This window comes from Poeciliopsis prolifica, unplaced genomic scaffold (assembly GCF_027474105.1).
Source record: "Poeciliopsis prolifica strain line A6 unplaced genomic scaffold, Auburn_PproV2 SCAFFOLD008, whole genome shotgun sequence".
In the NCBI taxonomy this organism is placed as follows: domain Eukaryota; kingdom Metazoa; phylum Chordata; class Actinopteri; order Cyprinodontiformes; family Poeciliidae; genus Poeciliopsis; species Poeciliopsis prolifica.
In genome coordinates, this window is record NW_026562383.1 from 2,902,214 (window position 1) to 2,918,494 (window position 16,281).

At 39.7% G+C, this 16,281-nt stretch overlaps 1 protein-coding gene across 1 annotated transcript in view; it reads left to right on the forward strand.

Annotated features, from left to right (window-relative positions):
• Window positions 1-1,175: 1,175 nt before the first annotated feature.
• Window positions 1,176-16,281, forward strand: part of LOC129362342 (BMP/retinoic acid-inducible neural-specific protein 3-like) — a 36,209-nt gene continuing 21,103 nt past the window's right edge. The window contains exons 1-2 of the mRNA XM_055033834.1: window positions 1,176-2,079; window positions 13,627-13,829. Coding sequence (XP_054889809.1) covers window positions 1,844-2,079; window positions 13,627-13,829 — 439 coding nt within the window. The 5' untranslated portion in view covers window positions 1,176-1,843. The remainder of the gene's footprint in view (window positions 2,080-13,626; window positions 13,830-16,281) is intronic.

Consider the following 16,281-nt stretch of genomic DNA (forward strand, 5'->3'; position numbering starts at 1 on the left):
AATGCCTTACCATAACCCAAATGCAATCCAATATGTCCGCCCTGACTAAAGTAATTAACTTTTAGTGTATTTCTCTTCTAAAAGTTTATATCTTACATTTTCACACCAGAATGTTTAGTCTGCTTTAATCAAACTATTTAATTTGCCCAGAAATATTACTTTACCTCATCATTTTGTGCTTTTGTGGCTTTGGTAAATTCCAAATTTTGTCTTTTTTGAGTTCAAAACACAACCTCTTGCTTTGAGATGAGGCGTGGACCAACTGCAGTTTTCAGGCCAATTATCAATTACAACCTTCAAAAAAAGATGACCTATCTATTCTGATTTTGGTCGATACCATTTTTTTTTTCTCTGAATTGTTGCACCAATAAACCACCCAGCTGTTACATGGGCTGGCCAATAAATCAGTGCACCCCTATAAATTTAGAAATATTAACCACAAACCACTTGTGATTTGGTGAAAGGGTCCAAACTTCTGTTTTTTACAGCGAAATATGCTGCTGAATTAATCACTCTGACTCTCCCCACCGTCACTCGTGTTCGCCACTCTCCGTTGTTGACCGCAGTACAAGACCGTGTGACGTGCGTCTTCTTCTTGGTAACTCTCTGGCTTTAGGTCAAAATAGGTCATTTTTTAACCCTATTTCGGTTAAAACAGGTCAATGTTAACGCGTTAAACTTTTCTAGATTTATCGCATTCGTTTGACGACCAGTTGCAATGTCAATTGTGTCAGTCGCAGCGTTGACATCCCTAATTAAGGCGTACTACATTTTTACTATAATCTATCTCCATAATTCCTCAAAAAAAAAAAAAAAAAGATAAACCGAAACTGAAATTTCACTGTTTTGGAGTGAGATTGAAACTGTCCTTCCATTTCTCGCTCTGCCCAGCTAAAGCGCAAATACTATTTTCACACATTGATGTTTTTGCTTGATTAGATTGGAAAAACAGTATCCGATTTGCTGAAGTGATTAAGCTAATGGTATTGTGATTTACTGAAATGCACGCAGTTTAAAAAAAAGGGGCCCCAAATTAAAGCCTGCATTTGGCCCCATCCGGTCTTGGACCGGCTCTGCTCACCATCACCGTCATCATCATCATCATCATCATCCACCTCTCCTAAAAACTTGACTCCAGCCAATGATCTTTCTCGGAGTTTGTGTTGCCCTCATCATGATGCGCTGACTCGCTGCCTCTCACTAAAGGAAAAAAAAAACAAAAATCCTGAGGAATAAAAGGCTCTCTTTGTTGAAGCCAGAGATCATTCACTCACCAGTTCGCTCTGCGAAGAGGAGCAGCAGCAGGAGCAGGAGCCGCGCAGCCTTCCCCGGGCGTACATTTCGGTTTCTCGGGCAATTTTGAGCCGAAGGATTCCGGTCCGGGTGATGGGACCCAGCCCTCGCCTCGCTGCCCACCTCCGGTGAAGGTGTCCGAGCACGAGGACGGCCCCGGCGTGAACTCCGCCGCGCGCACCAACTTCTCAGCGGGGAGCGACAGACGGCTCGCGCGGACCCGCCGGTGAATCAAAGTTAACGAAGATTGAGAAAAGTCGCTGGAGTTGTCGCCTGAAAATACAAGATCACCCGCGGCGTTTCGGTCGGATTTTCCGAATCAGGACGGCGGTTCGCCCAGGATAACAGGTTCTCGGGAGCGCACCCTGTGATATCTGAAGGCTGAAATTCGTTATTTATTTGTCACTTTCCCCCCCTCCGTTTCTCCCTGGATTTCATTTCGGACTCCTGACAACCACCAACACCTGCGCCACGCGCGACTTTTTTTTTTTCACCCCCACCATCCGTCCTCCCTCCAGTCCGGAGAGAATGAGGTGTCGCTGGGTGAAGCATGAGCCGTCAGAGGACCAGTCATAAGCGGCTGTCTCTGCTATGGAAGGGGCTGGCGGTCCTCAGCCTGTGGCTATGCTGCGGCTGGACCGCCGGGGCGGCCGGCCAGGGCGAAGGCGCCCCGGGCTCCCTGGAGTGGCTGCTGTCGGATAAAGGACCCTTCCACCGGTCGCTGGAGTTCCAGGAGGCGCTGGAGAGATACCAGCAGGGCTTCAGCACTCGGTATAAAATCTATAGGTAAGAAGACCCCCATTCTGTTTAGGTTTGGGTTAGCATTCTTGCTAAGAGTAACAGGGGCACTTCCAGAAAGTTTCAAGAGGGCGAGCAGATGGGGGCCACTTTTTATTCACCAAAGTGATTACATTTATATTGCCTTTTTTTTAAAGTTACACTGTCCAGTCAAAATGCCTTTTAAGCGCAGGGGGTAAACTGTAATCGACCCCACGACCTTCTTATTGCCAGAAAATGACTCTATCCAGCAATAAGGTGAGTGAGGAGCATTCAAAATGGCTGCACTAAATAAATAAGAATTATTCAATATGTTTAAGTAAATAAATATCACATTCATCAGTGACGGTTCTAGATTAAACTTACAAACATAAAACAAAAGAATGAACCAAGCAGGTCAAGACTTCATTGTTTGATGTTAATTGATCTATTAAATGAAATGTGTGATCTCAGCATGGCTGAAACTTAAAGTGCAACATCTTGATTTTTAATTTATTGCTAAAGTAAAACAGTGAAGGTAAAAACCAAACTGGTCCAAAAAAAAAAAAAAGCAACAACAATTAGTTATATACAGCTGAACAATAAAACAATATATTCCAAGATAGACACATGATCAATAGATAATATGTCCGACAGAATATTGAGTATTTGCAGAATTGAGCCATAACCGCACAGCATTCTGGGGGATGTAGGCAGAGAAAAGGCTTTACCCAATTAACCTCACATGCTGGGTACGCAAGGTGTATGGCATCCACTAACTCACTCAATTTGGGTGCCTAGCAATCTATTGAGTAACGTGCGCAGCAGCAGTTTCATGTTTTGAAACTGAACCTCTTAATGACTTAAAAAAATAAAAACAAAACTGTAGATTGCATTGAATTCATGTTAAAACATATAATGCACATATGTTTAGAAAGTTTTAAGTTGACAGGCAGATTTTTATGATCTATTTTGGGGGGAGATTTTAATCTCAGGGGGCCACATCTAAACCACCAAAAGTCAAACCAGGATTTCATTAGCATCCACTACTAAATAACTAACTACAAAAATAAAAACTCAGATTCTGCATATTTTCTAGCCAAGTGGGGCAAATAGGAGTGCTAGCAACTTTAAAGGAGTGACTATTGCCTCTCCAGGCCACACTTTAGCCCTCCCGCCGCCACTGATCTAAGCGCCAGAACATTTTATCAGCATAAACTAACCAGCATCATGTTTGCAGTTAAACCTCGCAGGTATTGACAACCGCATCAAATTAGCAGACGAGCAAAGCCGAAGGACAACTGGAGCAATTCAAAGTGCGCCTTTGCTTCCGTCGTTAAATATTCCGACCGCAGTCCCCCCCGATCCCCTCCACCCAGACTCGTTCCCTCAGATTAGGACTCTGGGATATTTCGGGGCTGCTTCTTGTGAATGACCTCTGCTGCAGGAGAGCAGGAGTTAATCCCCTTACAGTGCATGGAGCGCTGCATCCTGTCTGCCACTTCCTGCAGCTGCATTTGCAGAAGCTTCTGCCACCTTTGTCTAACTGTTCCTCACAAGCATTTCTGTGTATGCAGCTGTTAGGAGCTTGTCGAAGCGTGCGCCTCATATCCCCCCATCTGTCAGCATTTAGGCTGCGCACAGAGGCAAATAAGCCGGTCTGAATCCTCTTCGTGATTTAACATGTTCACACATATTCTCCCTGCTCTCACAGTCCTGTGGGGTTCGGTTGGAGAATAGAATCCTTCTTTTCTGCGGGTGACCACTGCCAAGGGTTTAACCAAGCGGAAAAAATACTTAGCGGGCTTCTTGCAGGCGAATAAATCAATTTCTCCATTTTTCTATCTCAGGGATCTTTCTTTTTTTTTCGTTAGGGCTCTGCTGCTAATCATTTATTGAGACCCGCATTGTTTGTTATTTTGTTTTTCCTGACGAGTCCGCCGCATCAGCTTTCTGTGGAGTCCCCTGACTTCACGCCTCTCCTCTTCCGAAATTAGTGAATAATCGGAGATAATTACAGAAGATGCTGACTGCCTGAGCCGTCGGAGGCGACCGGCATCGGTAATGGCCTGCTGCCACTGTTCTTCCCAAAAGGTGTTTTTAAACGCCAAGCTCAAGTCCCATTTCCTCACATTTCTGACCCGACGGCCACTTGGAGGGATTATGGATTAAGCATTTTAAGCCTGACAGCAACATAAAATACAACTTCTACACAGCTCTGCATTCAAAACATCCATCAATGGGTCGCCTACTGGAAAAAGATTCCCACATCTGTCTGTCCTGCAGGCTCAACACAACAAAACGTAGAACAGCATAGAAGAGGAAGGGCAGAATTCGTTACAATTCATTCATGATTTATTATTTTTTTGGGTTGTTGGAGCATTTAGAAAACCTTTCATTTCAGCATCTTTAATCAAAAAGAGAAACAAATTCCATTTTGAGAAGTAATTGTTTGAACAGGATTACAGGAGGAATATTTACAAGTACATCTAAAAATCCATCCATCCATTTTCTGTACACCATTGTCCCTAGTGGGGTTGGTACGGGTGCTAGTGCCCATCTCCAGCAAACATTTTGGGCGAGAGGCTGGGTCACCCTGGAAAGGTCGTCAGTCTGTCGCAGGGCAACACGAAGACAGACAGGACCAACAACCATGCACACACACACATAGGGAGAATTTAGAGAGACCAATTAACCTGACAGTCATGTCTTTGGACTGTGGGAGGAAGCCGGAGTACCCGGAGAGAACCCACAATGCAAACTCCGTGCAGAAAGACCCCGGGCCAGGAATCGAACCCAAGACCTTCTTGCAGCAAGGCAACAGTGCTACCAACTATTATTTCAAAATCCATTTGAAATAATAATAATTTAAATTCGATAGTTTCTAAGAACTTCTCAGTGACCCTGTTTTCATCAAGGTTTTTCAATGCGCATCTTGAAGTATTGTATTACAGGTCTATGGAAACATAAAAGATGTAAGTGACTTTCTCAATATTGTAAAGAAAAGGATTTTTTTACGCTAGCTTGAGGCGGATTTGGACTTTTCTGAAAAAGAGTTAATGCGCTAAAGTGGAGCTGAAAACATTTTCTGAGTAAGGAAACTCACCCATGCATCTATGCATCAATGCCTGTGTGATGGGGAGTACTCTCCATTTTTCATTTTTATTACAGCCATATGTAGCATCAACGTCTGACAGAATTATGCTGTGCACATCCTGGTTGATTTGTTTCGCACCAGAAGATAAAAATACCACTAATTCATATTTCCTTTCTTTCTTTTTTAAAATTCACATGACAGTTTATGCAGACATGCAGAATGATATTTGGCGTCTTGTTTCTCTCAGGTATAAATGTACATTATTATATGCAAACACAAAAGCCTGTTAGCTGGTCATTAGGCTTCGTAAGTTGAGCCACACACATAAACATCACTACAGTAAGGAAGGCGAAGAAAATCTCCATGACAGGGTTTGAGAACAGGAACATCTTTGGGTCACCACATTCCCATAACAACCGTTACATTCTACCAAAAACTTGACTGGATTCTTCTTCTATTGTTACGATTTTAAACTTATGGAGGTTGCTTAACTCTACTAGGCTTTTAACTGGGACTTTTGGCATTGACCACATGAGACTACAAAATCAAACGTTTCAAAAACAAACACCTAAAGCAGGTTTGGAGTGAAACAAATGATTGGTTATCTCATGCCCAAAAAATTGTAAAAGATTTGTGGGTCTGTTTCCTTTTCCAAAAGCTTTTGAACCCTTGTTAGAATCCATGGCAACAAAGACCCTTAAAGACCATGAAACGTGAGAGTTCCTCTAAAACCATTTCCAACTTCATATTTTAATCTTTGAAACATATAATGTGTTACTACTGTCTGCTTTATTGTGCATAATGGATTCCATCTTAGTACTTCTGCAGAAGCTGGTGTCTACAGTCTTCTGAGCTTGGAAGTTGAGCCAATTAGTGCCAAAGAAAATATATAGCACTCTAGGATTGGCTGCTTTGCAAATTATAGACCAATAGTTGGTTTTTCAGCCTTCCAAGTTGGATTTTCTTTGAAATATTTAGATTTGCCCCATGTAACTTAAATAACTGAACAATACAATTTTCTGTGAATAATTTGGAGTTATGTTCCACAGAAAAACCTGCTAACAGGTGAATGTGTTAATACTCAACCATGAATAGGTGCCAGTCTTTATTTTTGTGCACTCTACCTTTTCTCAAACCTCAGAAAGTGCATCAAAGTTCAGCTCTGTTAGTTGATGCATTTGCAAACTGTAAATGACTGGAGTTCTTAGATTTGATGCATTTCCAGTGTTTCTCAATCAGAGCTAATCAAGGGAAACTTGGCAGATTTCACTCTCTTGCTGTTTGCATGTCCATCCAAATCAACACGGAAAGATTTTAACGGGGCACAAAATCGACCTTTGCCTAAGTGCTGCCCTGTTGGAAAAATACGTTACTGTCGACATGGGCCACCAATAATTGTTCAAGCTGTGACTTTGTGAAAATAAATTATTTCTTAATATGGGATCCTTCCAACTGAATACACGTAGTCAAATTAAAAGTTCAAAATTGTCTCCCAAAATATTTTGAGATTACAAATCTGTAATAAAAGTTGAACATATATTGAGGTGCTAGTTAAAGCAGCAGTGACGCCTGAGGTGATTTCTCTACAGCCTCCTAAGCAGCGCAAGGGATTGGAGTGCAGTTCTACCCCTCTGACCTCTGTAATAGGCCAAACTCCACAGTGAACATATCATAGCTGTCAGTCTTGTGGCAGCATGTGATTAAGTCGTCAGTATGCTCCCCCACAGCGGCGCATTTCAAACAATTTTCCTCCGATTCCAAAAAGTTTTCTGTATCATGGCTGATTGCCTTCTGTGCACACACAGAGGCTTCTTGTTTACCCAGAGCTCCACCTCCTGTCACCTCTGCTGTTCGCCACACGCTGAGGGAATAGCTGCAGGCTCAACCGCCATCTGTCCAAAAGAGATGGACGCTCATCCTGTCCTATTGTTATGATGATTGCTAGTAATGACACACTCCACACCGTCCCTGTTCACCAATTATCTCTTGTTCTTCTCGTGGCACTGATAGAATGGCCTCCTGGGAGGAGCAGGTGGGGTGTGTTTGTGGAAGAGCAGGCAGCGCTTTGGGAAAGGTACACTAACCAACCGAGCGAGGGGTTAACGAGTATCTGGAGTTCAACAAGGAGTTTGTCTTAAGTCCACGAGATAACAAACACAATGTGAGACGCTGTGAGATTTTGGTGTTGTGGCTTTTTTTTTTTTTGCTGGGAGTTTTGCATTGCAGTAAGATTTGTTTTCTCCATGTCTTTTTTTTAAGCTGAAGTTCTGCACAGTAAATCACATGAAATATTTCCCCACTGGGCTGCTGGTGCTCTTTTTTAAAGACAGCAGCCATTTCTGAGATATACAACCATGGACGAGTCAGCCGGCAATCCTGTAAAAAGCCCTGAAATAATTTTAGATTTTTATTGCATTTGGATAAATTCATTCTGCATAAAATCCGGCTTTTTTTTAGTATGCTTACCATATTTTAATAATTTTTTTGGTTTTAGGACAATCCCAGGTTGATTGTTGATAATAATATCCTTTAACCGTCCTGCGCTTATAAGAGATGGGGTCATTTGAACCCCATTAGCTTTTTACTTTGCGTGTGGTTTGGCAGGGTCACACTGACTCCACATGCTCTTTTACAAGTTTTTTTTGTATGTGTGTGTGTCGTTTCGGGAACTGAAGGACTTATGGGATTTACGGGAGAATGCAACTTGGGAAGAAGAAATATCCAGTCTCAATGCCACTTGACACGTTATTAACTTCTATTTGCAAAGCAGCCAATCCAGGAGAGTCAATCATTTCCATTATTCCCAAAAGTGGAGACAAGGAAGATTCTAGAGACATTAGGTACTGCAGTAGACGTTTTCTACTTTGCAAATTAATGCAAGTTAGGACATACATTGTTTTTATCTTTGAAAATACACTGTCTTTGGAGGTGGTCATGAGCATTTGCAGATTTTAGCAATTCACAGGTGGCTGTGGTTCCTAAAACCCACCAATACTTAGCCTGGTGGAAACAGACCCCTCGTTGTAGTCTTTGCTTCATCCAGAGGGTTTGGTCTCTTGCCTATAAAGAAAAATTGCTTCCCGGAAGCTATTTTTGGAAGCGTTGCCAACCTGGACTGAACGTCTTCGCCAAGCCAATATCCAATGGCAGTCATAGTTTAGGTTCCATTGCTAAAACTACAGGCAGACTACAATTATAATACAGTTCCAAAAATGTACCTCATCCTTCACAACTTCTCCTTTTGTTCGCTGATTGGCTGAAATTCTACTGGAGGAATTGGATAATCCTCATCTGGACTTATCTTAGAAAACTGTTGGTCAGCAGTATCTGATGCTGATGGTAAGACATTTTGAGAATGCACAGCAACATTTCTCGGATTTAAAACACTGAATGTATTTGTACGGCCTGGATGAAGAGCTCAGCCACATACATGCTACACAGGTGAATGTTCCAAATTGCAATTAGATCGACTTGTGTCACGTGAATGGCAAAATATATATGCTTATGTTATATATTTATATAATATAATTTAATTTTTGGGGTTGTCTTCATTGCATTCTCTGACTCAAGACGGTTGAGACTATTGCTAACTAGCTACTAAAACACTCTTGCTAGCGATATAGCTTTTTGTTTTGCGTCTGTTACGGGTAAGTGCAAGTTTATCAGTAGTTGGCTCGATGAGTTTTTATATTTCTGTAGAGCTGTAGGTCTTACATTCCACCCGTAGTGGTACTAAAAAGTCTTAAAGTTGAGTTATTGAAAGCTGAGTAACTGAAAATGTGTGTAAAATGGTTTACTGTGTCTTATTACCTCAGCAGTAACATGTTTTGACCTGAACTCAGTTCTAGTTAAAGTCCCAGTTGAGTTTACCCAGCTTTACTTTAATGTTTGTGATGGTAGGACCAAAAGTGCCTGTTTTATAGCTTCAGACTCAAATTGGCTTTTAGCTTGTAGATATCATCTAGCGGTTGCTATTGAGACTTGGTGACACTCTTAAAGTTTGAAGTTTTCTTACCTTCTCACTGTCCATGGTAGCAAGATAAATTCAATCTGGAGAGACTCAGACACAGAAAGAAAGCGATTAGAAAACTTTATTGACATGCATAAATTAAGTCTTTGGCGCTCGGGCCCCGGCTAAGGACATCGAGCTGTGATTGCGATAAGCTTGGATGAGCATTCCCGATGCTGATAGGAATGTCATCCCCCGGGACCCGATACTGGTGGTGGAGGTCGGTGAATGAAGTATGCCTGGAGAGCCAGGGCAGTGGAGGTGGAGAAGGGGTGGAGGTGGGTTGAGCGCAGCAGTGAAGCGGAAGACGCCTTGGATGGATGTCCTTATCAACTGGGGCATGGTCGGTGATTGGCTGCGGCATGGCTTGGTCCAGCAATGATAGGTCGTTGGTGATTACCGGGATGCGCCGATTAGATGCAGGTGGGGCTAAAGAGTCTTCCAGTTTGAATTTACACCTAGGCTTCATTATAGGTTGTTGCCCAGTCTGTGGGCAAAAGTATTTTCAAATGTGACATAAATTAATTAAAAAAGTTCCCCTTTTAAAGTCTGACCAACTTTAAAAGTAGCATAGTAATTAAAAATGTACTTACCTGAATATTTTGAAAGAGTTAGGGGTATTGGGTAAATTATTTATGAATATGACATTTATTAGGAGGTGAATTAATATAGTTTCTACAGTTTCCATCTGTCAGATTATTTTAATACATAAGGTAAGGTAGTATCGACAGAGATTTGTGCAGAGAATAAAAATGAGGAGAATTTAGCTGAGGTTATTTGCTGGCCTCAGTCGATAATATACTGCAATATTTTAGTATTTTTTTTGTTGAGAAAAAGTACAGTGACTGAAAAAGAAAAGAAGTTAAATTAAAATGGAGCTCCTCTGTGCTAAATATTAAGCTGACTGCAGTCTCTTCTCAGCGCATGAAAGATATGAGGAAATATTCATCTCAAAGTGAAGCAGAAATGAAGACTTTACTAGTCGAACTGCAGTAGCAAAATAAAACACGTCGATGCGCTGCATTTAAAACATTTGGAGAGTTTAATTTATCTTCTGAATGTCAGCTCATCCCACGGTGCTCAGCTTGTTCAATAACCAAACATGTCAAATTAACTACATGGCAGCTGCTACAAAACATCTTTTCATTTGGCTGCATCTTTATAGTTTAATTATGTTACCTTTTTACGACTAGAATTATGCAGCTATGTCACAAACACATAAGATGACATAAACATGACTTAAAATGCTGAAAAATTAAGGTATTAATGACCCGCAGCCAATGTCCAATTTTTGTGAAAAAAACAAAACAAAAAACAAGCATTTGAATTAAATGAGCAGCATTTTTATTATGTATTTACGCCTAGTGAGAGTATTACCTACAGAGGTTTCAGTAATCTTCCTTAATAGAGTAGCTGAGTTCCATTGTTGGCCGTAAGTACAGTAAACACATTTCATTCAATTAAAGTCTTAATCTGACTTTAATTGAAGAAATGAAATTCTATCATTTCTGTTAACTGTGAGATGATTGCCGACTGAAGCGACGAAGGCAGATGACTGATTCCAATGAACAATATTTAGAAATTGGCTGAGCTCATCGTCAGTGTCCTACGCATATTGGTCTGTTTTCTCTCTGGCTGATATGGCTGAAGCAGACGTCTGTTTTTCCTTCAGGGTTTCTACAGATCTAATTGTGGAGATATTCCAGTTTCCTCTACAGATCTTTGGTGATTTTCTCAAGCATTCACGTTTTAACAGCCTGTTTGAAACCTGGCTTTGCCCAGACTTGGCTTTGTAAATTACTTCTGTAAAGACGTGTAGGTTTATATAAGTCAGGTAGTACATAAGTGAATAAAAACATAAGTGAAGGTTGTTTGCCACCACAAATTAGCCAACTGGAAACTGAAAATGCCAATATTTTTCCACCATACATAAGCTCTGTTGGGTAGCATTAGCCAACAACACTGTTCAGTGTTGGGGCTTTGACTGAGGGAAGTAAATTCAAAGTTAGCTATTTTTATTAACAGTGAATTCAGAGGAAAAGCAGAAATTTAAGGAACCAAGATTTAAACCAAGTGATATTTTCTATGACATGCTGTGATATGTCTGCAATTCTTTAAAGAATAACTAAATCAACTTTTTTTAAGCTAAGCGTTGAGGCTGTGCAAATTGTGACATTTTGTGAAATCTTGTTTACAGGTGGGATAGTATGTATTTTCCAGGCTCATGTGCTCCGTAATTGTCAATTGTCATAAAATGTATGTATCAAAAATAACTCAAAAGACATTTGACTTCACATCACAGCTGCATCTGACGCCTTTGAAATTGGCCTCTGTCTCTTTAAGAACCTCCTACCCTTTCTGACACTCCAGCTTCTTTACGCCATCAATTTACAGCCATTCATCATAGAAGTTTGTATAATGAGCGGAGCAGATGCAGTCAACCACTGAAGCATTACATTTTGTCAAAGGTTTTTAGCCTTGGTCAATTTAGTTCCACTGTTAGGATGTAGCAGAACTAGCAAGCTCTCTTACAGCATGTCATTACTTAAGGATTTTATCTCCCCACCATCACTTTACCTTCTAGAACATTGTTACATTAAATGATGAGCTTCAGTATCAAAGAGAGCCTGAATAAGTGACAGTGCCAATATTTACGGCATTCAAAGCAATTCTTGCAATATTGACACTGTGCACAGGGCTGATATGCAGCACTAATACAAACCAACATGGCTGTATGCCAAAAGAAGAATTGCACTGCCCCCTAAATGCAGTATCTTAATAATTTCCCTACAACTTCTATCTAGCAATTGTAATAACTGGAAATAAATCTTTTACATCTCTGTGGAGGAATTTTGACCCACAGTTCTTTGCAGAAGTGATTTAATCCACATTCCAGTGGAGGAGAGGGTGTGAGTGATTCGTTACAGCCGCGATGCTGCTGGAAGAAATGCGACAATTTGGGTAAATATAAGTGGCTCTGTTTGTATCGATTTGGACGCAAATGAGTATGTCTGAATAATTCATTTTTCCAGTATCAATTGTATTGAGACAGCAATTATTCTGACAAGCATCAGTCAAGCAGATGACGCCTGATTAATCCTTTGTCTCAACTTACTGGAATCCCAAAGTCTCAGAAATGGTTTTGTAAAACCTTCAAAGCCATTTTTTTTTTTTTGCCTATATTTAGATTCTGTTTGAGTGACTTCCTGCTCTGGTAGTAATCAGTGAAACTAAAACTGGGCAATACGTTTTTCACAGACTTTCAAGGAGATAAATTCTTTTTTTCACCACATGAATTTATATATATATATATATATATATATATATATATATATATATATATATATATATATATATATATTATATATAAATATATATATATATTTATATATATTTATATATATATAAATATATATATATATATATATATATATATATATATATATATATATATATATATATATATATATATATATAAAAAGCTCAGAGTTTGTTTCTTACAGTAAATAGTGAAGCTTTTAGTTCAGTTTTCGTTCCAGTTCAGTGGGATGCAATGGAGTTTTGCTGTCAGCTCGACCTGAACCTCTGCCTTTCATCTTTGCTTGAGTTTCAGCAGAGTTTGCTCTGCTTATAGGAGCGACTTCAGTCGTTTCCAGCAGGCATAGCTGCAAATGGTGGCAGCAGCCGAGCAAGGAGGCTCAATCCAGTCTGGGTTTATTTTCTCTGTGTGTAAATCCACTTTTCAACTCAGCTGCTCGTGTGAATCTCGACGTGACTAAGCAAAACATTAGATTCTGGGTGTTCTGCCTTGCAGAGGTTTTCATAACCCCTGGAATATGGCATCAGATTTCTGTTTTCTTCTGTTTATTGGTCTATCATGTAAAACCCCAATAAAATAGCATCAGGTTTATACAGCAGAGTATTAGGCCCATACTAAGAAAAACAAAGTAAAGTTATAATGATACAAGAATAAAGTCGTACACGAATAGAGTGGTAATATCAGGACATTATTCTTCTCGTAATTTTATGACTTACTTAATTCTCCAATGACTTCAATTCTTGTGCAACTTTTTTCTTTCTTGCTAAAGTCTTTAAAATCGAGACTTTATTCTTGTAATATAGCAAAACTAAATTAATTTGAGAATGTCAGATTACAAGAAAACAGTCGTAATATTGCACTTTATTCTTGTAATGTTATGACTTTTTCAATGTTTTATGAAATTTTGCAGTATTTTGACTACTATTCTCATGACACTACATCTTTATTCTCGTGATAATACAACTTGATTCTTTCTAGTTTATGTCATTTTTCTTGTAATTTAGTTTGTTTTGTTTTGGTTTGGTTTGTTGTTTTTCTTAGCGTTGCCCTAACACTTTCCATTGTTAGTGGTTGTAACGTTGCAGAAGTATGAAACAGCATAATGCTGCCTTACATCCTAACACATCATACCTTAATGCTGTGTGTTCTCAGGGAGTTTGGTCGATGGAAAGTGAACAGCCTGGCGGTGGAGAAGCGGGACAGTTTAGGTGGCAGCGGCGGTCTGGCTTTGCCCCTCGACCCCGACCTGATGCACACCATCCGCCAGCTGGGGAGGCGGCCCACCCTCCAGACGATTACAGAGACTCTGATCAAGAAGTACGGCACCCACCTCCTGCTCTCCGCCACCCTGGGAGGTACTGAGAGCGCTTCACTGCAGGCCTGATTCCCACGGCTGCTAACAGGATTTTCTTCTGCTCCTCCAGCACTGATTTCACCATCTGCTGCCCACCAAGCAACAAAGCACATCATTTTTTGTTATTCTCCATGAGGATGTTGTTTGGGAAAAGCATCCAATGACTTGTATTTGTTTAACGTACAACAAATACATTAGAGGAAACAGTGTTTGTGTGGTAATCTTTTTGGAAATGCTTTCTTTCAAAGCACCATTCTCATAATGACCTTAATTCTGTCTTCTTTCCCCCCCCATCATAACATTTTACATTTTAAAACAGCACAATAGAGAGGAATTTAAAAAAATAAACACAAATCAAGTTGAACATTTTGAGGTTGAGGGGGAGATTTAAGAAACTGAAAACACCAATGATGACCAGGCAGGAGTTTTGACTATTTCTGAAAACTAACATTTGGTATATCATAACGATATAAATTTTGTAAGGTAGCGTAAAAATGCCTAGAATTTGTAATTAAACAACGTGCAGGTAGGTAAGTGATCCAGGCAGATGCAGGTGTCTGAAGATCCTTTTTCAATATAGCTAATTTTTTTAACAATATTCTCCTGTGACTTTTAATCACCAAACAAAACAAACAAAAAGAGAACTATTTTTCAGCTGTTGGAATAAATCATATTTATTTCTCCTGGTTACAGTCAGTTTATTTATTTATTTTTTTAGTGTATTGTACATTTTTTGTCATATTGTCTAGAGCGACAGAACTTCGCTGTAAATCTACTTCCTCTACGCTGCTCAATGAGCTAATGGTGGAAGGCCAACTTCCTGGTACAGAAAATTGTTTATCCACTGTCATTAGTGGCTATGCTAACTACCGTTAGCATTTGTAGCAGGCTGTGTTATTGGTAAACCAACTGTAGCTTAGCAAAGAGCAAATGGGATGATGTGAACATCAGACTGATTGACAGCACTAAGACCCTCCCCCTTGCTCTGATTGGTTGTTTCTGACTGAGTGGGGATTTCACAGATTATCTGTCTTATTTTGATGTCATCATTCATCATTTTCCATAATGATGAAAAATGTTTTTTGTTAGTAGAAGTAACATACTGCAGCTTTAATCTAAGACAAAACAATCTTCTTTTTATTAACGTATTGTGTCACATTGGGACTTTTTACTGTTTTAGATTCCAAAGTGTTGCTCAACTCAAACACTATATATATGTTTTATTTTGTGCTTGTTTTTCTCCTGTGGTCAGTTGGCAACTATGTTTATACCTTAAAAGGCAGTTTATTTGCTTTAAAAACCAAAGTCTGCAGAAAAATCAAACACTGTTTTGCCAGAGCAAAAACTTCAAGGGTAAGCCCACACCCACAGGAATAAAAGAAATTTATATTAGCAGTTATTTTTTTCCGGGCATGTTTCCTGAGCAGGAGCTCTCGATACTGAAAACCTGACAGAAAATAAAAAGCTGTTTTGAGGAGACGGTGCAGCCGGTGGTGTAATCACCAATCAGGAGACTGGAGTGTCAACGGCAGCTGCAGACTCACTCACGCACTAACAAACTTATTCATAGTTTGGAATGGTTGCACTGTTGTTGCCGCCGTGTGTTCTCATGGAAACCGCAAATTTAAATTCACATCCGAGAACAGAAAAACTCGCATCATCAAGTGAACGAGTTGGATCCTTGATAGTAGAACCACTTCTACTAATCTTCCCTCTAATTTAAACACTTATTTTTAATCTGAAAATCCTCATGATTTGGAATCCTCATGATTTGGAATGCTAGTTTTCATTGTGCAAGTATTGTCATTCTGTGCAGTCCTACAACCTGCAGTATTTTGTTCATCTCGGAGATGTAAGCAGATGCTGGATCTATACAATGTGGGTTAGGTAGTGGAGCCCCCAGAAAACTCTCCTGGGGAGACCAGACACCAGGCTAGTAAAATATGAAGTAATATATTTAGGACGACACAACGACAAGAATTTTATGTACATATTTTAGTTCTATCAACTGATTAACAAATAATATTAGATTAATCACATGGCCACTGTGATTCATAATTGAGCTTGAAATATAAATGTGCAGGTTTTCAAAAAAATGTTTAAGAAAATTGTTTTATTGTCTCCAACCAAACATGTCTGAAGAAAGTCGCTTTGTTTCAACCCTTTCTGTAGAAATATTAAAGGGGCAGCATTATTTATTTTCTAGGCACGTACTGCCATTTTATGGAACAATGAAGTAACTGTGTCATATTCAGGTGCTGCTATATATTGTACGCTGTATGTATCAAATATGGCTTTAAAAAATTTGACATCATAATTTAACGCCTTGAAATTGAGTCTCTGTCTCTTTAAGAAACTCCTGCTTTTTCTGAAACTGCCTTTAGGAAGTAAAGACAACATGACTCCTCTATTAACCCTTTCACAACATTTTCAGACAGTATTTTACTGAGAAG